Consider the following 26,528-nt stretch of genomic DNA (forward strand, 5'->3'; position numbering starts at 1 on the left):
GACTGCAGCCAGAACCTAGCAAATGGCACTACTAACCATGCTAAATGACACAACAATATTCTAGAAAAGACAAGAAAACATTTTGCTTTCAATTTAAACACACAGGTAGCGAAATCACATATAATATAAAAATTAGAGATGCGCGAGTCATGACTTAGATTTGCGTGCCAAGGCAAAACGTAAAAAGGCAACACATAATTTCCAGGAAAATATTGATGCAAAACTGGTGAGTATTTTATATATATATATATATATATATATATATATATGTATATATATATATATATACTCTTGCTCCGCCTATTTTTGTTTCAAATCCAATTCAACAATAGAACAGTTGAATTTCTATATCTACCAACTGTTTCTACCACTCTAATAAACAACAAAGTTCTATTCTGGCTTAGAAGGGAGGAGGTGATCTGTAAACACTATCAAAGAAAGGAATTTAGATCAAACTCAATATTAAGTCCTCCTGGGGTCAGGGTTCCTAAATTAAAGATTAATTTACTCGCCTCTTGGGAAATTAATTTGTCAAAATCACCACCTCTCCATTATGGATTAGCCTTGTATATCACCATAAATCTCAGACTTTTAAAATCTCTTCATCAAAGTGCGCTGATACACTATGGGGCATTTTCAATTGGCCGCGTTACTGTCAAAAGTAACCGGCTTGCTAACTGTTACCATTATTACGGTAGTAGGTCACGTAATTACCGTTATTACGGTACCTTTAACGCCGGCTTTCTGCTCGCAGCTCAGGGAGCTGAAATCCAGGTGAGAATTACCGTAATAACGGTTAATAGATTTAATGCTGCGTTACTTTTGCCAGTAATGTGGCTAATTGAATATGCCCCTATTGGGCATATTCAATTGTCCGGGTTACTCTCTACAATAACGCGACGTTGAAAGTATTACAGTTATTACGGTAATTCTAAGCCGGATTTCAGCGCACAATTAATGTAATAACGGTAATAGTGTGCAAGCTATTGGGCATATTCAATTGTCCGGGTTACTCTCTAAAATAACGCGACGTTGAAAGTATTACCGCTATTACGGTAATTATAAGCCGGATTTCAGCGCACAATTACTGTAATAACGGTAATAGTGTGCAAGCTGCATTAATTTTGCGAGTAAAACGGAAAATTGAATATGCCCCAATGTGTCTTAATTCATAAGCGTATATTACGCATATGTTCATAAATTCTCTTTTTCAGCTTTCTTTTATTTCGTCCTACATATTGTAGTCCACATAGACAGCTTAGTAAATAGATTACATATTCAGTGTCGCATGTCATTTTCTGTTTTATTTCAAATTCCTGTTTATTAACAGCAGAGCTAAAGCTTCTATGTCCTTTTGAGAAAGGGAACTTCATATGTTTACATCCATAACAATTCTGGCAGTTAAAGTAACCCCCTACTTCTGCATTAAGCCATGTATTAATATGAGCTGTTTCTTTCTTAATGTAGCTTGAAACCAACTTCTGTTTCAAATTCAGGGCTTTTTTGTAAACTATTGTAGGTCTTATTGGTAAAACATCTTTTAGTGTTTCATCCTTTAACATTACGTGCCAATGCCTGGAGAGAATTTGTCTTACTTTGTTTGCCGAACTATTATACTTCGTTATAAATGTAATCTCTGATTTAAAGTCCTTCTTGTCTCCCTCTATTACATCCTTTCCAAGGTCTCTATCTTTAATATATACAAGTAATTCTGATCTATCAAAACATTTAACTTCCTCAAAATACCTTTTTATCTTCTCTGCATCATACCCTTTCTCTTCAAAATTCTTCATCAAATTACTGCCCTGTTTCACATAAGTGGCAATTTCCGAACAGTTCCTCTGAATTCGTTTAAACTGACCTTTCGGAATATTATTTAGTCAGCTTTTATAATGGTCACTTGAAGCCAGTATGTAACTATAATTGTCCACTGGTTTATTAAATATTTTTGTGCAGATAGCGCCTTCCTTAATTTAAATTTCCAAGTCTAAAAGGTTACTCTCTCTACACTCATTTCCGCTGTAAACTCCAAATTTAAATTGTTGGAATTGATATAAGAAATAAAACTCTCCAAAACTGACCGATCTCCGTGCCATATAATTAAAATATCGTCAATATATCTACACCACTGTATGAGATGTTTACTATATGGGTTATAATTCCAAATATTATCTTCCTCACACTTAGCCAAATATAAATTGGCAAAACTGGGGACAAAGGTTGTCCCCATGGCCATCCCATTTATCTGTCTATAGTAAAACCCTTCAAACCAAAAATAACCGAAAAACATCAACATCAACAATCAACATCAATGAAAAACACTAACAAATGTAAAATCATTATATGATACCTAATAACAAAACTACTAATATAAAATCAACATAAGAGCAAAAGATCTATCTAACATCAAAAGACTTTTAACAACCCTTAAACCTCTGGGTATAACTTTAAGATTTATATATTTTTCTAATGTTGACTTGTCCCACCACAGACTAATTTCTTCTATTAAAAGTTTCTTTAGTGTCATAAACTTTGAACAAAAATTATCCTCTGCAACAGTTTTCCTTCTTTCTTTGGGGTGGCTTTTCTCCCATAAATTCTACAAGTAATTTAGCATTTCTTAAGCTCATAGAATTAAATAGTGTCATTTTCGGGAGCTGCTTATAATTGGGATGCTTAGATAACAATAGAACAAGAATTTAAGAGCTACACCAGTATATGCACACTGGGAGACTAGATCCTTATAAATCGATATAATAAATGTATGAGGTTGCTGCCCAATATGGATCCCTCTATAGAAGCATAAATACTTAAAAAGAGAGCTATAACATATACAATATACGAATTCACCTTATATTAAAAACATTTAGTGTTTATTAAATCAATAAAATATAAAATGGTGTTATGATAAAATAGCATAAAAAAAATATTAAATCAATTCACCAATCCTACTGTGTTAAGAAGTGTCCGAGTCCAGGATCGATTATTCAAACATTAATTCAAAAGTCCACTGCAATGTAATAGTCCATAATTCCATTCAATAGTGGTAATGATATTATTATCCATGTCCTTCAAATTACTCACTGATTGGAGCTGCGTATAATGTGCCAGTCCCGCTATCCATACTGTACTACTTGCGTTCCAATTGCTCTGTCTACGCATGAAGACTTCCATCTTGCTGGGTTGTCTACACAACTTCCAGTATTGTGACGATACTGTCTGCAACCAATAGGGTCTATTCCAAGGTGTTTCGTCCTATAGAACTTCCTCAAGGGGTAGGTTGATATTGATGCAGGGCTTAAATTTTTGTTCTATTGCAATCATTATACAGTTTATCAATTGTTTTTAGAAATGATAATCTTATCATTTCAAAAATAGTAGTAGTATATTGACTGAGTTAGCAGTCTGAACTAAGCAGTATCATTATTGGAGAAAAACAGTGTGCTTTTGCTGTATGCAGCAGAATCCAAAAAACAAATGGATTTATTTATTTTAAAATTGTAAGTTTTACAGTGAAAATAATCTTGTGTGGGGCTGTGACATCGGCATTAAATTTGAAAAAAACTGGGGATTTGCTTGTGAGCATCACTGCAGTAGTAGAACCCCTCCAAAAAACTCTTTATTCTAAATTTTTCAATACTTTCAATACTTTCAATTTGTATAGGGTCATTCAGTGACATCTAATTTAAAAAAGGGTGTCTGCATGTGAGTGTCAACACAACTGCACACCCTAAAAAAATGCTATTTATTCTAATCTTTTCTATTTTTCAAGAATTGTCAAGTTTTAAAGGGTCATTCAGTGACATCTCTATTTTAAAAAAAAGGATGTTTGCCTGTGAGGGTTTTTTTTCTGGGCATTTTCGACATTCAGCGACCACATGTAGAATATTGTAGCGATTGCAAAACAGTCATCTGCCATGCCACCAACTGAAGCAAGCCCATCAGATAAATTAAACAACCAAAATAATTTAGTGTAGGGTGCAAGAGATAACTAAAGTTGGAACTGCATGAATCATGGATAGTTAAGAGGCAGTAACAATCAGATGTAATTAGAAGGACAGAGGCATCAGTAGATATTTAGACAAGTAGATACCCATATGTAAAGCACAATGTAATTTGCTGTCACTATATAAGTAAATGTTGATGGTGATAGAAAAAAGTGACCTGCACTCATGCCAGAAACTTCAAATACTAGTACTATCCACTTCTCGATGGGCAGAGCATTCATTGTTAGCCAAGATTGGAATTTTAAAATAACTTGTTTTACTTAAGTAGTTCTTTATGCTACGATTATGGTACGTTTGAGCCATAATACTGCCTTTGTGAAGCAAACAATGGGACTTGTAGGGTGGGGTGCAATATATGGGCTGTGTAAGGATAAAAAAAAAATTTGCTAAATTAAGCAGCAAAAAATATTTATGGAGTGTAAGGTGCAAAAGATAAAAATGTTTAAACGCTATGTGCACACTAAATTTGCAATGTTAGAAAGCATGGATCAATGAGAGTGTAGAGCCAGTGACAATCAGATGTCATTTGATGGACAGAGGCATCAGTAGATATTTAAACAAGTAGATACCCAAATGGAAAGCGCTATGTAATTTACATTAGCTATATAAATAAATGTTGATGATGATAGATGAAGGTGGCCTGCACCCATTCTTCAAAACTTCAAAGACTAAGCAAACAATATACTTTGAATGTTACAGGGCATCTATCATAGACAGTGAAGCTACAGTAACAGGCAGAGATCATTGGATGGACAGTGGTATGAATGGAGTTAAAAATTTATAAAAGTAAATAGATGAAGGTGGCCTGCACCCATACTAAAAACTTCAAAGACTAGTACTATGTACTTCTTGATGGGCAGAGCATTCATCGGTAGCCAAGAGCGGAGTTTTCAAATACATTGCTTTACTTGAATGCTATGAGTAAGGCAGATCTATGCCGTAATGCTGCCCTTGTGAATCAAAACAAGGGATCTTTGATATATATGCCATGTATATCTACATGCAGTTAGCATGTCCAGTTTGAGATTAAAATGTCAATCTCGATTCATCCTTTTTGCTAAGCTCGCATTGCTCTCTCCCCCAATATACATTGGTGTCCATGTGGTTATTTATTTATTCAATTACAGTAATAGTAAGTCTGAACATGTAAAGGAGATTTGGGTGCAATGAAAATAAGATAACTCTATGCATTTTAATTATTTTTGGAATTGAATGGGAGAAAGCAAATGCAATGATGGCAAAATTACAAAACCCTTCATTAAGACAACTTGCTGCAGACTTTGGTCAAAATTGGTGATAATTGGAACAGTTGTGAGGGGACCATTAAAAAATAGACTGGAAAGGATTGGAAAGGAATATTAATGCTATAAATAGTAATATATATGCAAAAACAGCTCAAATTACATTATTTTACCTATTTTTCACAATTTTTAATAAAATCCAGACCCAAAACCAAAACCTTTCATGATTTTTTGAGAAAACAGTTACAACACAAAAACACGTTTTAGAACCAAAACCACATTCACAACACAAGGGTCACCGCACATCTCTAATAAAAATACTTATGTGAAAAGTCACTTATAAAATGGATCTATTTTAATGTGTGTTTTTTTACAATCTGAAATAAGATTTGTTTTGTTTGGGATTATTAGGATACAACACTGGGTTTAAAAATAGATTTTTATTGTTCACTTCTTAAAACAGAACTATCATGGTTAATTCTGGAGCAGAAATTTTATATAAAATCAGGACATTTAATCATGTTGAAACAGGATGGCAGCTAAGTGAGATTACATGAAAAACTACAAAAAAACATAAGAAAACCTGTGCTGTTTAACACTCATATGAATTAGAAACTACTACACTACATAAACCCCTCTTTACTTTTATGGTGAGTCTGTTGGATGAGGATAGTGTGATAAGGACACTAAGAAGAGGAAAATTTATTAAATGAAATCGCAAGAAGCTGATTTGTGAAAACAGCACTATACAGTGACTTTTCATTTAAGTATTTTTATATTATATATGACTCCATTCCCATTGTGTTTAAATTGAAAGCACAAGGCTTTCCTGTCTTTTGTAGTATATTGTTGTATCTCTAAGGTAACAAACAGGTAGGACCAGCTCGCAGCAAATATCCCACATTAAGACTAGGGATGTGCACCGGCCACTTTTGGTGTTTTGGGTTTTGGGTTCTGATTACCTTAAGGTTTTGGGTTCTAATGGGTTTTGCCAAAACACCCTCCTCAAGGTTTTGGGTTTTGGGTTCTGATTTTTTTTAAAAAAAGCATAAAAACTACTAAAATCCTGTTTTTTTGTTTGTTTTCACTCCTACGCTATTATTAACCTCAATAACATTCATTTTCACTCATTTCCAGTCTATTCTGAACACCTCTCACCTCACAATATTGTTTTTAGGCCAAAAGGTTGCACCAAGGTAGCTGGATGACTAAGCTAAGCGACACAAGTGGGCGGCACAAACACGTGGCCCATCTAGGAGTGGCACTGCAGTGGCAGACAGGGTGGCAGTTTGAAAAACTAGGCCCCATAGAGCACATAATGCCAAAAAAAAATGTTATGTTGGGGATGGCCACGTTGATGGCATTTCATCGTCTATGTCATGACTAGTGGCAGCAGCTTCAGCATTAGGAAGAAGTGGTTCTTGATCTTTCCCTACTTTATCCTCCAAATTTTTGTTCTCCATTATATGCAGCACAAGAGAGCGTACCCCTAAACCACACACACTCGGCAAAGCCTTTAAAAATGATATGCGGCACAGGAGAGTACCACTGGACTGGAGTTATACAGCAGTACCAATGGACTTATACTGCAGGATCAGTGAACGTTGTTATTATATTGCAGTACCAATGGACTTATACTGCAGGATCAGTGAACGTAGTTATTATATTGCAGTACCAATGGACTTATACTGCAGGATCAGTGAACGTAGTTATTATATTGCAGGACTTATAGTCTTATACTACAGGATCAGTGAACTTAGTTATTATATTGCAGGACTTATAGTCTTATACTGCAGGATCAGTAAACGTAGTTGTTATATTGCAGAAATAATAGTCTTATACTGCAGGATCAGTGAACGTAGTTGTTATATTTCAGGACTTATAGTCTTATACTGCAGGATCAGTGAACGTAGTTATTATATTGCAGGACTTATAGTCTTATACTGCAGGATCAGTGAACGTAGTTATTATATTGCGGGACTTATAGTCTTATACTGCAGGATCAGTGAACGTAGTTATTATATTGCAGGACTTATAGTCTTATACTGCAGGATCAGTGAACGTAGTTATTATATTGCAGGACTTATAGTCTTATACTGCAGGATCAGTGAACGTAGTTATTATATTGCAGGACTTATAGTCTTATACTGCAGGATCAGTGAACGTAGTTATTATATTGCAGGACTTATATTTTTATACTGCAGGATTAGTGAACGTAGTTATTATATTGCAGTACCAATGGACTTATACTGCAGGATCAGTGAACGTAGTTATTATATTGCAGTACCAATGGACTTATACTGCAGGATCAGTGAACGTAGTTATTATATTGCAGTACCAATGGATTTATACTGCAGGATCAGTGAACTTCTATAGCAGTACCACTGTACTGGACACAGGACAGCACCACTGGAATAATGGCAGCACCAGCGCTGGACTGAGCAGGAAAGAGCACAGGACAGCACCACTGGACTGAGCAGGACAAAGCACAGGACACCACCACTGGACTGAGCAGGACAGAGTACAGGACAGCACCACTGGACTCAGCAGGACAGAGCACAGGACACCACCACTGGACTGACCAGGACAGAACCACAGTAATGACCAGGACAGAGGACACCACTAACTAACACACCAGGAATGACCAGGACAGAGGACACCACTAACTAACACAACCTCCCTCTTCCCTGATCAATGCCCGAGTGAAGATGGCGGCGGCAAGCGGGGAATATAAAGAATCCGAATCTCGCGAGATCCGACGGCGGAATTATGACTAAATGCCTCGTTTTGAGTTTGGAGTCCGCCAGGAATACCCGAACAGTGTGCGGATTGGGCTCGGATCCGTACTGTTCGGGGCTGTTCGGATTCAGCTCATCTCTGATTAAGACAAACAATCAGATTGTAAAAGTCAGACTGCTCTTCAAAACTGTCACTAAACTTAAAAAACCAAGATGTTCAGCTTAAGAACAGAAGCTACTGTCCTTGTTTATGGTAGGAAAATATCTTGTACACCTGTCCATTCATTTGAGAGACACCTGTGACGTCAGTAACTTCAGCATTTGCATTTGAAGTTTAGAGTTATCTTAATTCTGAATATTACAGCAATGTAAGGAAATGAACGCTTTTAACCACACAAAAGCCTTCTCATGTACAGACAAGAACATATGTAGCATGTTTCATGTAACTGAGCATATTCAAATTTTCTTTTTGCATCTTATCAAAGGGTTTGGCTATTTTGTACTAGTTTATGTAAGATGGGCTCCTCCATTGTGGTGATGACCTGTTCATTCATACATTGTGTAGATGACATGTCCATTTATACATTGTGGTGGTGACATGTCCATTCATGCATTGTGTAGATGAAATGTCTAATCATGCATTGTGTAGATGAAATGTCCAATCATACATTGCACAGATGAAATGTCCAATCAAAGATTGTGGTGATGATATGTCCATCCATACAATGTGTAGATTACATGTCCATTCATACATTGTGGCGGTGACATGTCCATTCATGCATTGTGGCGGTGACATGTCCATTCATATATTGTTCAGGAGACATGTCAACTTTAGTCCTGCTGCCCTGCCAGATAACAGTCAATGCTTTGGGGTCATATCATATCAGGTTACCTCTCTTTGATTTTGCTGGCTCTTAATGTTTTTTTTCTGGTGTTTCTTCTTCTAAGCATAATAATATCCCTTAACATCAACAAAAGTGCCCTACACATACATTTTATATTATTTATGTAGTTTACCTCTCTTTGGTTCTATTAATAATGTTTCATGTTTTTTTCATTTCAATTTTAATGTTTGCTTTTTCAAGTAATAAAAAAACATGTTTATAGCACATTTGAAGTTACTGTTCGGTATAGAATAGTCAAAAAACATAATTAGTTTTTTTTTATAATAAATGATAAATATTCTACTAAAACAATAACCACTGCTAAACCTACTGTACTTCAAAATATCCAAACTTATCTACAGATAGAACATATTTTATGGGGACATATGGCTCCGAACTGCAAAGTTTGTTCCCAGACACACCATATTTTGCTCTCTGTCTGTATTACTACCTGCTCCATTTATTTTGTGCCTTGGTTTACTGCAAATAACATGTTGATTAGTGCTTAGTGAGCTGGATAACGCTGTTAGTCTGAAATAACAATGCTTCATCTATATAAAATAACCAATTAACTAATAAACTAATAAAGTCCTTCATTGTTCAAATTCAGGACCATGTACAGCAACTTATAGATCCATACATGAAAAATCATGTCAGCTCACCTCCCCAGTAAGGAATGCTCAGTCCAACATGGAGTGTAGACAAGTTATCTTCCAAAAGCACTGCAATATGTGTTCCAAAGGCTTCAAAGCTATTGTAGTGCCAGACCATGTAATATGTGCCTATTTATACACCTAGTGCATATCATAGTGTATGCTTACTTTATTGCTTTTTTCTTAAATTGAACTTTTTTTTTGTTGCATTTTTGCGCTTCTTGTTGTGTTTACATGCAGTTTTAATGTTTTAATATTTTGTTATTGTAATCAAGATCCTGATGTCATTTCACAACAGGAAACATTTTTATGTCAAGTAATATAAGTGTTAATCTACAGCATATTTTACATACAGTTGTGGGCAACAAAAATATTCACATCCCTGTTTCTTCTAATAGTGCATAATTTTTTCCAGAAAATTGTTGACATTAAATATATTTTGGTTTTCAAATATGTATTTCTTTGGTTTGCATGGAATAAAACAAAATAGCAGTTTTAACTTATTCCATACACAAAAATGGGCCAGACAAAATTATTGTAGCCTTTTAAAAGTAGCTAAAAAAAAAAAAATTCAAGCAGGTTATTCTCCTTTATTTTGGAACTGATGTCACCTGCAGTGACTAGCAAGCACCTGCAATATAAAAATCACTCATTAAATGAGCTTGCATAGAGAAATGGACAAATTACCTTGTTTTGTGCTACTGTGTACTGTGTGTATTGCAATGGTTATGGAGAAAAGAAAGAAAGCCAGAGAATTGTCTGAGGACGTCAGACAGAAGACTTTAGCCAAGCATGGACAATCTCAATGTTACAAATCAATCTCCAGAGCAGTTCCTGTTTTCACCACACATAATGTTATGAGGCAGTCTAAGGCCCATAGCACTGTAGTCAACCTCCCTGGACATGGCCACAAGAAAAAGCTTGATATAAGATTGCTGCGTACAAAGAGTACCAGGACAATTTGAAGCGCAATGTGTCAGAAATCTGGATCTCCGTTGATGGTCACGGGTCATTCTGCAAGTCAATAATCCTAAACACACTGCAAAAGCACCCATGAATGGCTCAAGACGCTGGACTATTCTGAAGTGGCCAGCAATGAGTCCAAAGTTTACTACTGTGGAACACCTGTGGAGTGATCTGAAAACAGCAGTTGGGAGAATGAACCCTTCAAATCTGGGAGAACAGGAGCAGTTTACACAAGAAGATTGGGCCAAACTGCCAGTAGATGGATATAGGAAGCTCATCCATGGCTATAGGAAGTGGTTGAATGCAGTTATATTGTCTAAAGGCTGTGCTACCAGATACTGAGTCCAGGGTGTCAATAATCTTTTTTTCTGACCCAAGGATTTCTGTATGGAATAAGTTAAGACTTGGTAAGTTTTTCTACTTTTTGTGTATTTTTCTACTGCAAACCAAAGATATTATTTTAGCAGGGCACATCATATACCAAATTAAAAGTCTTGGTCTGTAGATTTGCAGAAAAATATGGCGTTGTAATTGGTTGCATCGTTGTGGCGTTAAATTCTAACTTTCAAATCTCCACTTTGACCACTGCATATATTAATAGAAAACAATACTGTGGGGGAACCAAACAATGAGTCTTTACCACAATAATGAAAGCACTATTTATGTTTCATAGTATGTACAGTTACATAGAGTGCTGACAAAACATATGCTTACTGTGATATTCTGTGATAGCGCAATACAGAAGCTACACAGTGTAGCCCCAGGTAAGAATTTTTTAATATAAGCAAACTACCAGGTAGGGACAAATACTTGCACCCTGCAGCCAGTGCTAAGACAATGGTAAAAGTGATCATTTTACACTGGGATCCTCTCACGCCTTATTGAACCAGTAAGTTATACTCCACCTATTCAATAGTCTGATTTTTGTTTAAAAAAAATAAATGATATAATAACACTTTATAGCACTCCACAATGTTACAACTGTAGTTATAGAAAAATCATAAGCTGGGTTTATTTCTTTAAAACTATGTCATCCACTGGTCCTTTAGAGATCAGATTCAAACTCCAGCTATTGGACTACATTATCTTAGTAATAAAGTACCAGGATGTTCAGCTAATAATACAACAGATTCTGTGTGCCGCATTGATTGGCTATCTCATACTCGTACACAATAGAGCAACTTATGGACAGGTGCAATATTTTATAGGAAGTTCTATAACTTAAAATGCAAACTGCCACCAGGGCAAAAACAAGATTGTTATGGGAGCTATTGCTATTTATGTTTTGTCAAATGACAAATCACATTTTTTTTTATAATTTGCAAACTACGGGCCTGATTCATTAAGGATCTTAACTTGAGAAACTTCTTATTTCAGTTTCCTGGACAAAACCATGTTACAATGCAAGGGTTGCAAATTAGCATTCTGTTTTGCACATAAGTTAAATACTGCCTGCTTTTTCATATAGCACACAAATATCAACTTTTAATTTCAGTGTACAAATAAGCTATCAAGTATTTGTGTGCTAAACTTACCCTACTACACAGCTATACATGACAACATAAAAATTACTATATGTTGGTTTGTTCGGATACTATTTCATATATTTCACTGTCACTAATAATATTTAACATATCAATTAAAAATCTAATGTTCATATAGTTGTGCATAGTTATTAAATAGCTATGTTAATTCAACAAAACATTATGTCCTTTCACAGTAGCAATATGAAACAAAGATCTGCACCGTTATGATGTTACTTATTTATGTATTTACCTTACTTTAGCCCTGTTACATCTTTTTCATGTGCCTTTAAGGGTGTCTCTAAAACTTAAGTAGCATATTGCCATATGTCTACAACAGCATGCATGCGATTAGAGCAAACACATTGGTTATTTCCTGAGTATACCTGACACACTTACAGGGTCCAGTAGCAGGTTTATAGATTTATTTAAAGTATTAAGTAAACTATTATGATGAGATGATTAAGGATGTTGTAGAGTTTTACGTAAACTGGCTGTGAAACACACCATAAGAAGGAGGGAATTTATCACACTACACTTACGGCCAAATACACCCAAGGAAACATGCATACTTTATTGTCCAAATTCATAATATGGCAAATATTCATGTGGTACAGTTTGGAACAATGTATTCATATTTAGGAACATTATAGCTATCATTATTATTATAATCCTTTATTTATAGGGTGCCACAAAGGGTCTGCAGCACCGCACAAAGATCATACAGCAAAACAGTAAATATCATTACAGGACAATACATTAAACACATAGCAATACAAATCACAAACACAACTACTAGTAGCCGAACAGTGCAATAAGGAAGGGGGGGGATGATTCAGCACAAGCTGAAGCCAATGCCCATGAGCATGGGTGAAGCAAACAGGATCAGAGGTGTAGAGACAGGGAGATGAACCCAGGGAGGAGGTGCAAAAATGACGGTCATGAAGAAGGCATAGGTAACAAAAGGACAGGAGGGAAGCGGGCCCTGTTCACAAGAGCTTACAATCTAGAGCATTGAGACAGTGTAAGGTGATCTAGAAATCAGATGAGTGCACTTGAAACAAGAACGGGTGACGTAAAGAGGAAAGGATAAAAAAGGGGTGAAAAAGAGGACAGGGATTGGTTAAGCTGTGGAATGGTAGGCTTTAATGAACAGGTGGATTTGTTGGGAGCGTTTTAAGGTTTGCAGTATAGGTTATAGCTTGATAGAATGAGGGATGTCGTTCCAGAAGTATGGAGTCAGGAAGTGGTAGATGACTGAGACACTGTCACTCACACTGTCAGTGCCATTTCCCGTGTGTTCAGGAACCGTGGCCGTCCACCATCCTGAGGGTCTGCGCATGTGCAGCCCTTATCAAACCTTCAGTACCTGTTGCTTTTAATTGATTGGATGATCAGGCAACCCTCCCTATTTAAACCACCTGTGATCATTACCTGGTTGCCTGATCTTGGAGTCTCATTCCCCATGAGCCTCTGAAGGTGTTCCTGTGTTTCCTCGTGTATTCAGCTCCTGCTGATTCCTGTTTACTGCTATTGTGGTTTCCAGACCACTTCAACTTTCCTGTGTTCATCGTGCCTGCACTCAGCTGATTCCTATCTGCTGCTACTACCCGACTCCAGTTCGTCTCAACTCTCCTGTGTTCAGCGTGTCTGCTCTCCGCTGCCTCCGTTACTACTACAGGGTTCCAGACCGCCTCTACTCTCCCGTGTTCAGCGTGCCTTCTCTCCGCTGCCTTCACCACTACTGCTGGATACCAGACAGCCTCAACTCTCCCGTGTTCATCATGTTTCCAGTTTCACTTACTACTGCTTCCTGAGTATTGCTTCATTGATTCCGGATTACCTGCCATGCGCTGCACCAACCTGACTACCGCTTCCACCCTCCAGTGGTCTCTCCTCCTGCCAGCCTTCAACCGTTCAGGTATCCCTGCACGTCTCTCTGACAGCCTGCTCTCCTGAACCGCGGTATGCATACTTTCCATTGACTTTGCTTTTGGATTGCATATCCATCTGGACTGAGTCTAATATCCCCAGTGCCATCCCAGGTGTCTACTGCTTCCACGCTACACCTGCCTACTCCTTCAAAATATGATGGAGACCCCAAAACATGCAGGGGTTTTCTAAATCAATGCTCAGTTCATTTTGAGCTTCAACCTCACAATTTCTCTACTCATCGTTCCAGAGTGGCCTATCTCATTTCCTTGTTTTCCGGACAAGCTCTCGCATGGGTTTCCCCTCTGTGGGAAAGAAATGATCCATTATTACAAGATAGTGCCAAATTTATTTCCACGTTTCGAAGTGTATTTGATGAACCTGGTCGTGTTATTTCCGCTGCATCCAGCATCCTCCATCTACATCAGGGTTCTCGTACTGTAGGCCAGTACGTCATTCAATTTCAGATATTAGCCTCTGAACTTCAGTGGAACACTGAAGCGTTAATTGCCGCCTTCTGGCAGGGGCTTTCTGATAAAATTAAAGATGCACTGACTACTCAAGAATTACCTACTTCTCTAGAAGATTTGATTTCTCTTTGCCACCGTGTAGACATGAGATTTCGTGAAAGAGAGTCTGAAAAAACAACTTCTTTTAAAGCACCTCTTCGCTCAAGTCCTCAAGTTCGCCCAGTTTAATCTCCGGTGATACCCATGGAGATAGGTCGCTCCAAATTAACTTCAGAGGAGAGGGACTGAAGAGTAAAAAATAGACTTTGTATCTATTGTGCTGATTCTACTCATATGCTCAATTCATGCCCTAAAAAATCGGGAAATGCCAGGCCCTAACCAGTTCTGGAGAGGTGAAGTTAGGGTCCCTGGAGTCCTCTCCATGTTCTACGAAATTAAAAGTTTGTGCTTTTGATGTTACTGTTTCCTTTGCTACCAAATCCTTTAAGTCCCAAGCACTTATTGACTCTGGAGCTGCAGGAAATTTTATTTCTAAATCCCTCGTGAATCAATGGTTCCTACCAGTGATTACTTTGAAAATACCTATTACTGTGACTGCTATCGATGGATCACGTATTATTAATGGTCTCATCACCCAGAGTACGTCTCCAGTAACCCTTCAAATTGGTGTATTACACCAGGAAAAATGTCATTTTTAATTCTTCCTGTTATTACCAGTCCTATTGTATTAGGCCTTCCATTGCTTCAACGTCACTCTCCCCAGATTGACTGGCACACTCCTCAAGTTACGTCTTGGGGGCCTGAATGTCATCATCGTTGCCTCTTTCAAGTCGTTCCTCTCAAAATACAGCTTCCCCTCCCTTTAGATTGTTCGCTCCTTTAAGCAGGGCTCTCCTACCTTCTGTTTCCATCACTTTTAACTGCGCTCTCCAGCTACTCAGCTCACCTCCTCTCAGTCCCTCTGCCCTCTGTCTCCTCTCGCTTCTCTCCGCTCCTTTCAGTGACTCTCAACCTGTCATTCGTGCCCAACCTCTTGGGCCATAGTTACCTGCCTATACTCACTTTTCCCCTCCCTCCCTCTCCTTCATGCTGTGCCTGAGCCCCCAGAGTTATAGTGCTTACTGTTACTTGTACTATGCTGTTTCACCATGTACTGTGCCATTGTTTGTCCTTGTACGGTGCTACGGATACTTTGTGGCGCCCAATAAATAAAAATTAATAATAATTAATAATAATCCTCCATTTCACCTTGTTCACCGGGACTTCCTCCTCAGTATGCTTCTTTTGCCGATGTATTTGATAGAATTCAGTCTGAACGTCTTCCTCCTCATCGTTCGTGGGACTGTCCGATTGATCTTCAACCTGGCAAGACTCCTCCCAGGGGACGTGTGTATCCACTTTCGTTACCTGAAACTCAAGCTACATCTGAGTACATCAAAGAGAATCTCCAGCGAGGATTTATTCGACCTTCTACCTCTCCCGCTGGAGCAGGGTTTTTCTTCGTAAAAAAGAAGGATGGGTCATTACGCCCCTGCATAGATTTCCGTGGACTTAACGCCATAACTATCAAAAATCGGGATCCCATTCCATTAATTACTGAGTTATTTGATCGTATCAAGGGAGCCCGGATCTTTACCAAGTTGGATCTTCGTGGTGCCTACAATTTAATTCGAATCAGGTCCGGTGACGAATGGAAGACAGCTTTCAAAACCAGAGACGGGCATTATGAATATTTAGTAATGCCCTTCGGGTTATGTAACGCCCCCGCTGTTTTCCAGGGTTTCATTAATGAGATCTTCCGGGACTTGTTATATGTTTGTGTCGTCGTCTATCTGGACGACATATTGATCTTTTCGCAGGACCTGCCTTCTCAACATCAACATGTGGCAGAGGTCCTTTCCAGACTCCGGAAAAATTCATTATTCTGCAAGTTAGAAAAATGTTCATTCGAGTTGCCCCAGATTCCATTTCTGGGATATATTGTCTCCGGAGTTGGTCTTCAGATGGATCCAGAAAAGGTGAATGCTGTGTTACATTGGCCTCAGCCAACTACTCTTCGTTCAATTCAGCGTTTTTTAGGTTTTGCCAATTACTATAGACACTTCATTCAAGATTTTTCCTCGATTGCATCTCCTATTGTGGCCCTAACTCGTAAAGGGGCCAATACTAAACAATGGTCCTCTGAGGCTCTTCAAGCCTTCCAGTTTCTCAAAGAGTCCTTCTCCTCTGCTCCTGTTCTTCGACAGCCTGATGTGACGCTTCCCTTCTTCCTAGAGGTAGATGCCTCTAATGTTGGTTTAGGAGCCATTCTCTCCCAAAGATCGGAGCAACAAAAATTCCATCCTTGTGCCTTTTACTCTTGGGGTCTTCTGCCTGCGGAGAAGAATTATACCATCGGGGACAAGTAGTTGCTGGCTATAAAAGTAGCATTAGAGGAATGGAGATATTTGTTGGAGGGAGCTCGTCATCCTGTGACAATTTTTACTGATCATAAAAATTTGTCATATTTACAGTCTGCTCAATGTTTGAATCCTCGTCAAGCAAGATGGTCTCTTTTCTTTTCTCGTTTTGAACTAATCATAACCTTCAAACCAGCTGCAAAAAATAAAAAAGCAGACGCCCTATCTCGAGCTTTTGTGACGTCCTCAGACGTTGAAGATGGTCCCAACCACTCTATATTAGACCCCAAATGTGTTTCTCTGGCTGCTTCTTCCACTAAGGTGCTACCATTTCGGAGAACCCTCGTGCCTCCTGCTCTTAGGAAGAAAATCCTTTCGTGGTTTCACTCTTCTCGTTTTTCTGGACACTCTGGTGAACTCAAGACCTTTGAAATTCTTTCTCGAAGTTACTGGTGGCCTTCTATGAGGAAAGATGTCAAAGATTTTGTGGCTGCGTGTGAATTGTGTTCCCAGTTTAAGACTCCCCGCAGAACTCCAGCGGGTTTGCTTCAACCACTACCCATTCCTTCCAAGCCGTGGACCCATATTAGTATGGACTTTGTTACTGATCTTCCTCCTAGTAAAAACTGCAATACTATTTGGGTAGTGGTGGACAGATTTTCGAAGATGGCACATTTCGTTCCTTTGACCGGTTTACCTTCTTCATCTACTCTGGCTGATTATTTCATCAAAGAAATCTTCCGTATTCATGGATGTCCTTCCGAGATTGTTTCAGATAGAGGAGTACAATTCGTTTCCAGATTCTGGCGGGCCCTCTGTAAGACCTTGGGTATCCGATTATCACTCTCATCCTCCAACCATCCTCAATCAAACGGACAAACCGAAAGGGTCAATCAAGATCTTGAGACTTTTATAAGGATGTTCTCTTCAGCCAACCAAGACAACTGGGTAGATTTGCTTCCATGGGCTGAATTCGCTCATAACAACATGTATCATGAATCATCTTCTAAAACTCCGTACTTTGTGGTTTACGGTCACCATCCGTCTTTTCCGGAATTTCCTGCCCTCCCTCCCACCCAAGTTCCTGCTGTAGAGACTGTTTGTCAGACCTTCAAAAATATTTGGTCTCAGGTCAAAACCTGTTTAAAGAAGACATCTGCCAGATATAAGTCTTTTGCAGATAAAAAGAGACGGGCTATTCCACCACTGAAAATCAGAGATCGTGTTTGGTTATCAACCAAAAATATTCGTTTGAAGGTCCCATCTATGAAGTTCGCTCCTCGTTTTATTGGTTCGTATAGGATCATTCAAGTGATAAATCCAGTTTGTTTCAAACTTCTACTACCTAAGAACCTTCGTATTTCCAATGCCTTCCATGTGTCGTTGCTCAAACCTCTTATCATCTTCCGTTTCTCGGTCCCTCCTTCAGCACCTCGGCCAGTTCAAATTCATCAAGAGGAGGACTTTGAGATTACTCACATATTGGATGCAAAAATTTTGCGAGGAGTTCTTCGTTTCCTCGTTCATTGGAAGGGCTTTGGTCCTGAAGAGCGGTCATGGATTAAAGCAGAAGATCTCAACGCTCCAGCACTTCTTAAGAAGTTTTATTACAAGTTTCCGGACAAACCCGGTGTCAGGTGTTCTGTGCCCACCTTTAAAGGGGGGGTACTGTCACTCACCAGACTGTGAGTGCCATTTCCCATGTGTTCAGGAACCGTGGCCGTCCACCATCCTGAGGGTCTGCGCATGTGCAGCCCTTATCAAACCTTTAGTACCTGTTGCTTTTAATTGATTGGATGATCAGGCAACCCTCCCTATTTAAACCACCTGTGATCATTACCTGGTTGCCTGATCTTGGAGTCTCATTCCCCATGAGCCTCTGAAGGTGTTCCTGTGTTTCCTCGTGTATTAAGCTCCTGCTGATTCCTGTTTACTGCTATTGTGGTTTTCAGACCACTTCAACTTTCCTGTGTTCATCGTGCCTGCACTCAGCTGATTCCTATCTGCTGCTACTACCGGACTCCAGTTAGTCTCAACTCTCCTGTGTTCAGCGTGTCTGCTCTCCGCTGCCTCCGTTATTACTACAGGGTTCCAGACCGCCTCTACTCTCCCGTGTTCAGCGTGCCTTCTCTCTGCTGCCTTCACCACTACTGCTGCATACCAGACAGCCTCAACTCTCCCGTGTTCATCATGTTTCCAGTTTCACTTACTACTGCTTCCTGAGTATTGCTTCGTTGATTCCGGATTACCTGCCGTGCGCTGCACCAACCTGACTACCGCTTCCACCCTCCAGTGGTCTCTCCTCCTGCCGGCCTTCAGCCGTTCAGGTATCCCTGCACGTCTCTCTGACAGCCTGCTCTCCTGAACCGCGGTTTGCATACTTTCCATTGACTTTGCTTTTGTATTGCATATCCATCTGGACTGAGTTGTGTTCTTCTCCGGAGTCTCCTATCCACTGAAGCTATTGTTACCATTGACTTTGTTTCCTATTACCTGGATAGCTATTGTGACTTTGTATACTTCAAGCAGCGCTGGTCAGTTATTGTTGTATTGTGGATATCATTGTGGGATCAAGTTCTGTGTGCCCCGTGTATATTCTGCTTTACATTCATCTCCTCGTGCCCCTCCTCACATATATATAGCAGTGGTACAACTTGCTGACGCAGACCACTGACTCCTGTTTCCCTGTGACACCAGTTTCAAGTATCCTCTCACATAAGCAGTGGTACAACTTGCTATATGCAGAACACTGACTTCCCCGTTACCTACTTGCACCTGGAATCCATTCCTTCACTATAGACAGCGGTACAACTTGCTATACGCAGACCGCTGACTCTCACTACCTCCTCGCTACTCCTGGACATTCCTCCTCACTATAGCAGTGGTACAACTTGCTATACACAGACCACTGACTCTCCTCACATTTACTTGTCCATCCGGTTCCTCGTGTACATTCATCTACTCATTACCAGTTGCTGCTAGTCATAGACTTTCCTTGAGCATTCTCTCACCATCTGCTGTTTCTCCTGTTCCGTTGTCACCCTGCTACCAGAGAACCATAGTACCAGCTATATTACTCTGGTAAGTCCATCATCTGGTGATATCCTGGGCAAAGACTCCTAGTGCCCGTGACAGACACGCAGATCGATAGGGTAGTGATGTATGGAGTGGAGGTCAAAGAAAGAGAATGAAATGGAGGGCTCAAGAGAGATGACACAGAAAGTGTAATTGAGGGAAATGAGGATGCCCACACCATCATCCAGCTGGAGAAGTTGTTGAAGTAAAGGTGGAGAGAGCAGCTGGTGAAGTGGAGACAAAGGAAGAAAGCCATGTTTTGGTGATGACTAGAAGGTTAAGAAAACTGGAGATGAAAAGGAGGGCAGTTTAATGCAGATAGCCACAAGAAAAAGGGAGAGAGGGCAGAGGGGAAATATGGATGAGAATGGCAAGATTACTAGCGTGCAAGGGTGGGCTAGATCTGGGACGTGGGGAAGAGCAGAGGGTGAGGATTAAGGACTGTTATCATACACAAAATTTAGCTTATGTAAGAAATAAATTGAAGTATACACAGTGCTCCTATCAGTCTGCATGCCCACCTTAGCACTTAATGGGCTTCACCAATAAAGTCAAAATCTAGTTAACCAAGTGCATTCATATTTGGATGGTAAGGAAATTGTTACATATCTACCACATTCTTCATTTTTTGGTGGAAGCTGTATATACATTTCAAAGAACAATATCTGTGTGATCTTAAAATCCATGTATTTTCGGTTGTCTATCCCACCTTCACAATTTATTTATTCTAACACATGTGGAGGTGTCATATAGTTATAAAAATGCTACACTATGATACTTCTTTCTTTTTCCATATTTCTATATATTCTCAACTTGGAAGATAAAGAGGGAGACTTTTAGAATGCAAATGAATGCTGGGTTTTGAGATTTTATTATCACTGATAGTGTGTATAAGACTGCTCCAATACACACACTAAAAAATCTGTTACAAACTATAACCTGCCAGACACTCACTGGCAAGTTAACTTGTGGTGTCAATTCATTATGTTCTGTGGTATGGTTGGGGTAGGGCTGTAAATACCAAGTGGAAAAAAATTGATAGGGGGAATTCCATGTGCAACACTTAAGGTCAAATTATACCAGAAAGATGTGAGAAATTTGCAGTCAAATGCAAAATTAGGCATATTTTCCAGGTAACATTCTCTACTATTACCTTTCTTTGGTTCTGTATAGTGACAATGTGCAAATGGATATATAAACAGAAGATCTGTAGTTAAAGAAGATGATGTCATGGCGGTTTTCTGGGTCACAGTAGAAAAATTGGTAAATGGAAGAAGACTTCATCCACATTTTTTAAATTAAATATGTACTTATTTGGTCAACTGATGTGTGAACTAAGTGGTTGGTTACATAAACAAATAGAAAATATTTTGCCCTTTGAAAGTCTGCTCAGTCATAAAAAGCCTGATTTTCCATTGTGCGCCATTTTCTCAGTTCTTCCTTTAAGTCTCTAATTCTCCCGAATCCACCACCTGAAGCTATCTCTACAGTTGGAGTTATTGCCAACTCCAGTAAGAAACATTACCTTCTTACTACTCTTAGAACTCTATATGGCCCTCCAACTCCACTATGATTGTTGCTTTTGTGTTAAATCCAGTAATAAGAAACATTACTAAAACCCAGGAACAAGGAAAAGATACACACTTACTTTCAATGAACTACCTGCACTCAGGACTGTGTTTCCATTATGCCCCAAGGCTCTAAATTGTATCTGCATCAGATTCCTCCTACTATGTAAAAAGCCAACAGTGTTTGTCAGAATTCCTGGCCATAAGCAAGAGTTGGGACCCTGCCAAATAGGGTATGGTGAGACTCCTTGGGGATGGACCTTCACCAAATTTCTACTATTGAAAAGGGATTATTAGCTGCAATCACAAGTACTTTCAGAACTTGCATATCTTCTTTGAAACTCTCTGCCTCCCCTCATCAGACATTGGTTCCATTTGGCAGCCCTTATAGAGTTACTGAAAACCTACCATTACAGAGAATTTTATCTTACCATACCTCACCTTAGCTTCCTTTACTCTATGCTATATTACACTAGTACTTTTATCCACCTGCCTGCCCATCACAGAGCTCACATCATTTGCCTATTGTGTCTTCTTTCTTCCTCTAAATTGTACGTACTGTAAAAATATTTTAGAATCATTTACATTTTAATAAGAACATATATACATTGTTTTAGAATGAACTTCTTACTTCATTAAATATTTAATACAATAGTGAAGGTGATTCCATGTTGATGGTAATGTATCCATAAATGACAATAGCATTAAGAGGTAAAACAAAATTGTAAAAATTTTGCTCATCTGAAGTGTTTGACTAAACTTATTGGGAGTTTCTCTAGGTGTGGATGTCCTTGTGCACCTCAGTTACTCTCTTGCTTCCAGCACATGAACAACTAGTTATTTCTAAGCTGTTTGCTGCTGTGGACAGGGGTCAGCCACAGATCTGAGAAGCAGGACGGACTTACATAGCTCAGATACTGAGCCTATTGTTATAGTATTCAAACGGCTGTAGCAAAATATCAATGTCTATACAGTTACCTTTCTTTAGTTCAGTCACTTCTTTTACAGGTTTTTTCACTGATGGTTCTATATTGAAAAACAGAGTAGAAAGTCCAAACAATGAACTTCAATATGGGTGCTAACCAATAGGTATATTACCTCTATTTATCCAAATATTAGGTTCTTAGACAACAATAACCTAAAACATAAGAATTGTTTTCTGCTTCTTAATAGGGTTGCTGTGTAACAACACAAAAACTATATTAAAAAAAAAACATATCCAATATAAGAACATACACTTGCACATCACTAAAAGAACAACATTTTGTTTTACTCTCTATCTGCAAAATAAAGAGTTGTAGGGTTAGGAGATCACACCTACTAAATACTAAGGAATCAACTACATTAGCAAAGAACCTGGAAAATGGGAACAAAATGGAAATAGCAATGATCATCTTAACACAGATCATATCTATATCTCCTGTCTTTGCAACTCATCCACACTGTTTCATTAAGTACACAGTAATCTGTTCCCTTTGCAAACCAAAACTAGATTTATTTTTATCAACTGGAAGACCGCTTTTTTCCCAGCTGTCTATGCACTGAGTTCATTAGAGTATCCCCAACTAATTGATACATGGAAACAGGTATACCTACCCTACTTGGGTTGCACAAAGGGATATCACTCCTTTAGCAATACACACCTTTGTCAAAATACTTAATAGGGCTATCAATTTGTTAATATTTCTGTAAGTCTGTTGATTCTATTTGATTAAATAGTAAAATAAAAATAATGTATATAGTGTGTTATATTTTAACAATGTAACCATACTTGATTTGTTTGAAAATCTCAAATAAATGTTTTCCACTGGAGTCTCAAGAATGATGTATTAATACTGATTTATTAATATTGTATTACATTGTGAAATTGTGCATAAATACCAACACATGAACTTAAAAGTAAACAATTATTAATTAACAGTATATAAATTTAGAACCAATGTGAGGAATTTTGTGCTTGGCTAGCTACAGTACTTTGATCAAAGTGCTATCAGGATTTATATTGCATGTTTGAAGATACCTTTCTTTGGTTTTTCTGGCTGTTTTTCTGGTCTCGTTACTGGTGTAGCTAAAATGGAAAATGCAACTGTTAAAGGCATATTGTGATATCCAAAACTGCTAAATACTAAAAAATGAAGCAACAGCAATTTTACACTTTACCTTTATAAAGGGTTGATTGGTATGCAGTTTGCAAACCACTTAATATTGAATGCAGTTAAAATTCAAACCATATCCAATGTGTGGTGGTTTAAAAATCACTAATCCACATGGTTTGGTGCCCAGCCTGACAGGTCTCAGAATCGGGTCCAGTCGTCTATTAATTTAGGTAAACTTTATTGGATTCTGCTGGCACTTTACAGGTTTTTTTTTTTTAAATACTGCCAGTTAAAAATAATAGTTTTTAATTGGTGTCTCTAAAAACAGAGGGTGGGATCATTTGTAACAAGTGGACACTGTTGAGCTGTTTTGTGCCAAAAAGGGCAACAGGAGGAGACAAGGATACTGTTTTATTTCATTTATACTTATCCCAGACACAACACTATTCAAACAACACCATAATATAGTTTTCTGTTCTCAGCTAATCACTTATGAAGCCTAGATTTTTTGTGCTAATAGGATTACTGCCTGTCCTTATCACCTACCAATTGGTCACATGAGATGCTACTTTCTTATTGTAGAATAACAAAAATAATATGACTACCCATCTTTGGTTCTGATGGTTCTTTGTCATTTTGTTTCATGGGTGTCTCTAGCAACAAAATCATGAATGTGTTATTGGTATATTTTGTTTGCACACAGGTTCTAATATAAGAGATGCAGCACATATGATGTAGTATTCACAATGCTTTACTGTTAATTAATGCGTCAATTAGGATATATCGAGAATAGTATTTAAATTAACACATAAGATTTCATGCTACATTAGGTATAAATGTGCTCATTCAGTTGCTGTGTGTTTCTTTGGCTCACTTAAATCCTTGTTATTTTTTTATCTCTGGAAATTTAAAAAAAACATATTGCCCTTTAACTTCCACATTATAGCACACACAATTCAAAGTTCAAATCAATATACAAACTTGTATATCATGTCATAGTTAACTCCTTAATGACCAGAAAGCTTTCACCCTATCACAACTAGAACAATTTTCATATTTTTAAGTAGTTTCACCAGTAATAAGTTTTTTCCCCCTTACTCTGTCACAATTTTTTCCCCTCAGTTAGTTCCTGTTATTTTGTAGGCATATAGGGCTTTTGAAGGCTTGCTACTATAAATATCTTTATTTTATGGGTAATAAATAGAGAAAACATACTTCCTATGATTCTATCTATAATTACTTTAAACAAATTAGTGAAACTGCAGAAATTTACACCAATATTTAGTTGAGTCATTTTGCTGAGCATATTAATTTCAAATATGTACTTTATTTAATGCGTGACTCAGGTATAGGGCCCAGGAACAAATAATATGTCTGAATTCTGCTGAAGCTGAGCACTGGTTGAGATAGGGTCTTGTTTTATCGTATGCCAGCATGTAGCACTCTGAGTAATGTAATAACATACTTCACACACAAAAATGTCAGCTCAGTGCACTATATACTGTATAAAAGTATTTTTTTCAAATATGCTGTGACCTTCCCCAAATACTCAACCAGTGTCAGCACTAGGCAGACTGAGGTGTACTCCACTATAACAAGGAGACTATGAGAATGGGGTCCCATGCCACAGTAATAAAACAGTGCATGGTTGTTGCCTTTATGGGGGGACTCCCAAAAAAATACAGGTTCTAAACTCCGTCGGAGGATGCTTGACTATCTAAAGGAAGTTAAAGTCGTAACAAAGTTAATGAAGGGTCATTAACTAGATGCCTCTTATGATAAACACTTTGGCTCTTTCCAAACAACCTCTGCCCACCCCCCCCCCCACCCCAACCACTCTGGTCTGTAGAGGTTGGGTTATTTAATAAGATTGCTACTCCTGAAGTTTATCACCACAGTGATCCCAGTATAATGGAGAGGAGAACCTAAGACCCCTGTTTATTATACCACAAGATTAAAAATAAAAAACATGTTTTTAATACACATCAATTGAATAAAGGACTTGATTTCTACCTTTAATCATTTATCAAGGAATTCTATCTAGTTGGATTAAGAAAGAAGATAGGATGATTTTTTTTATATGCAATAAAATGTAGATCAAGGGTTTTGGGGAGTCTTATTTAAGTAAACATTATTTGGTAAATTCTGCTTTAGCATTTTTTTTACTCTTTTGGTATAATTGGCAGAAATTTTAAAGGTCCAGTATACTGGGATATTTGGTGTGGCAAAACTGCCCTCCAACCTGGGGCTGGTCTTCATTATGACAGGGGACCCCATGCTCGTTGCCTCTCTGTTATAGAGTAACCCAGCCCAGGCTAGGTACTGCTGGAGTTGTTTGAAAAGGCCACACTCTCACTCTCCATTTTTCAAAATTCTTTCTATTTTTCTTGTAAACAGCGCATCGTGCATGGGGTCGCATGTTTTTATTACAAGTGGCAATTTTCAGTGTGAAGTGTTATTACATTGCTCAGAGTGCACCTTGAAATGCACTTTTGCACCAGATGAGTCCCATTAAAACTACAAGCCAAGAGCCGATCTCTGCCAGTCTTCAGTAGAGCAGTACAATTCTAGGCACAATCCAACCAATGCAATAAAAAGCCTTACACAATAGCGACATGTAATACAATTCCAATGTACATTCACTCATTATTTAAATGAGGCTAAACTAAACAGTACTCAGAAGAATAGCTGAATAATTTTTTTTAACTGGGGATGGTACTAATGGAGTAAGATGTTATATTTTGATGTGACATTTATACCATACTTGTCAACTCTCCCAGAATGTCCGGGAGACTCCCGCATTTAGCATGAGTCTCACGGGCTCCCGGAAGAGTGTGGCAATCTCCCGCATCTGCCCACTTACTGGTAAAGTGGACAGAATTAGGTCCAAAATGCAGCGATTCACCGGGAATCCCGGCGTTTGGCCCTGCTCTATGCTGTAAAATGATTGCATCATTACGTCATGGGGCGGGTCCA

At 38.4% G+C, this 26,528-nt stretch overlaps 1 protein-coding gene across 1 annotated transcript in view; it reads right to left on the reverse strand.

The window, feature by feature from the left end:
* TRDN (triadin) overlaps nt 1–26,528 on the reverse strand; it is a 535,205-nt gene that overhangs the window by 127,232 nt on the left and 381,445 nt on the right. The window contains exons 62-63 of the mRNA XM_075200931.1: nt 23,477–23,524; nt 22,435–22,482 (exon numbers count right to left, since the gene is read on the reverse strand). Coding sequence (XP_075057032.1) covers nt 22,435–22,482; nt 23,477–23,524 — 96 coding nt within the window. The remainder of the gene's footprint in view (nt 1–22,434; nt 22,483–23,476; nt 23,525–26,528) is intronic.

The sequence above is a fragment of the Mixophyes fleayi genome, chromosome 3, assembly GCF_038048845.1.
Source record: "Mixophyes fleayi isolate aMixFle1 chromosome 3, aMixFle1.hap1, whole genome shotgun sequence".
Lineage (NCBI taxonomy): Eukaryota > Metazoa > Chordata > Amphibia > Anura > Limnodynastidae > Mixophyes > Mixophyes fleayi.